We start from the raw sequence: 1,360 nt of genomic DNA on the forward strand, positions 1-1,360 counted from the left end.
CAAGGAGGTAGGGGAAGGAGGTGGTGGAGAAACGAGCAGAGCTACAGGGAAGGTAACTATTCCAGGCCGCAGATGTGAAGCCCTGGGGAGGAGCCCAGACACTACAGGAATGCAAAGACAATCCGTGTAGCTGCAGCAGAGAGGGGACACCAGTGTGTGGTGACAGTCAGGAAGCCAAGTTCACAGTCACAAGTGTGTCTTTCTTGGTAACTAGAAATGCACCTGTGCTGCCGGTCCACGGAGGCCTGGGCCGATGCCAGGGTGCACACGTCAGCATGGCCTGCCCCCACCCTGCTGCCCTGGGTGTGCACATCCCACAGACAGGAGGGGAAGGCGCCGGCTGTTGTATAAACATGGTGCATGCACGCGTGGGGCCGAGGGAACCTCTACACCTCAAACAGCCTTTGTTCCACAAGGATGAGGCACCTCAACTCCAGAGTCACCTGTCCACGCCACCCATATGCTCTGGCTTTTCCAAATGTGGGAAGCTGGACTAACAGCCCCTGCGAATCTCAGACAGAGGGCCGCCACCGCACCGGGAAACAGCCCTTTACCTTGAGGTCGTACTTGCGGTGTACAGTGAGGCGATGGCTGAACACATTCCTAGTGACCACCATGTAGGTTTCTACACCGTCCACAGTCAGGCGGTACATGCCCAGGAACTGTGGCAAAAGGGTGTTGCCGTGACACTCCACGATGAACTGCAACGGCAAGGAGGAAAAGCGGGAAGGCTAAGAGACACGAAGGTGCCCAGGATGGACGGGCTCTCCCCAGGCTCCCTGGGAGTCTCACCTACTGGCTTGGGAACTGGGTTCTGTGATGTCAGAGGGGTTTCTCAGACTTAGAAAAGGCAGCACCACCTCTGCCCCCAGATGCCTGGTTGAGTGTGACATGAGTTGAGCGGGCAGTGTAGAGCCCCTCTGTGTTCAAGTATTAGGATCTCACCTAAGTGCTCGCTTAAAATAGACCTGGACCACAGAAAAACCCAGGCCTTGAAGCTCCACTGCCAGCCTAACACTGGAAAGCCCAGGGCAGAGGGGCTGCAGAGGAGGTAGGGACCCAGCCATCGGGAGAACAGAATGGCTCCCTCCCCAGAGCTGTTTTCCACCACAGGTTTCTGCTGCAGCTCCCAAAAGACTACAAGTCTCCCTCACCACTTCTCAGGGGCCCCAGAAATGAACCCCGACCAGGTTGAGGACAGGCACTGGGATGGTACCCCAGCGCTCCCTGCTTTCCTCATGGCGATGAGTGGAGAGCCGGATCGGGAAAGGAAACAACCCTGCTGAGCCAACAGACCTCTCAGAGCAGAAATGAGGCAGACGCCACAGTGTGAGAGCGTCCCAGCTCTGACAGCAGACAG

At 57.2% G+C, this 1,360-nt stretch overlaps 1 protein-coding gene across 1 annotated transcript in view; it reads right to left on the reverse strand.

Annotated features, from left to right (window-relative positions):
- The window catches only part of PIP4K2B (phosphatidylinositol-5-phosphate 4-kinase type 2 beta), a gene marked incomplete at its 5' end in the record, with an annotated part of 38,076 nt that overhangs the window by 11,781 nt on the left and 24,935 nt on the right, over positions 1 to 1,360 (reverse strand). The window contains 1 exon segment of the mRNA XM_027774742.1: positions 555 to 701. Within this exon segment, the coding sequence (XP_027630543.1) occupies positions 555 to 701 (147 nt within the window).

Source organism: Tupaia chinensis, unplaced genomic scaffold (assembly GCF_000334495.1).
Source record: "Tupaia chinensis unplaced genomic scaffold, TupChi_1.0 Scaffold000477_1, whole genome shotgun sequence".
NCBI lineage: Eukaryota > Metazoa > Chordata > Mammalia > Scandentia > Tupaiidae > Tupaia > Tupaia belangeri.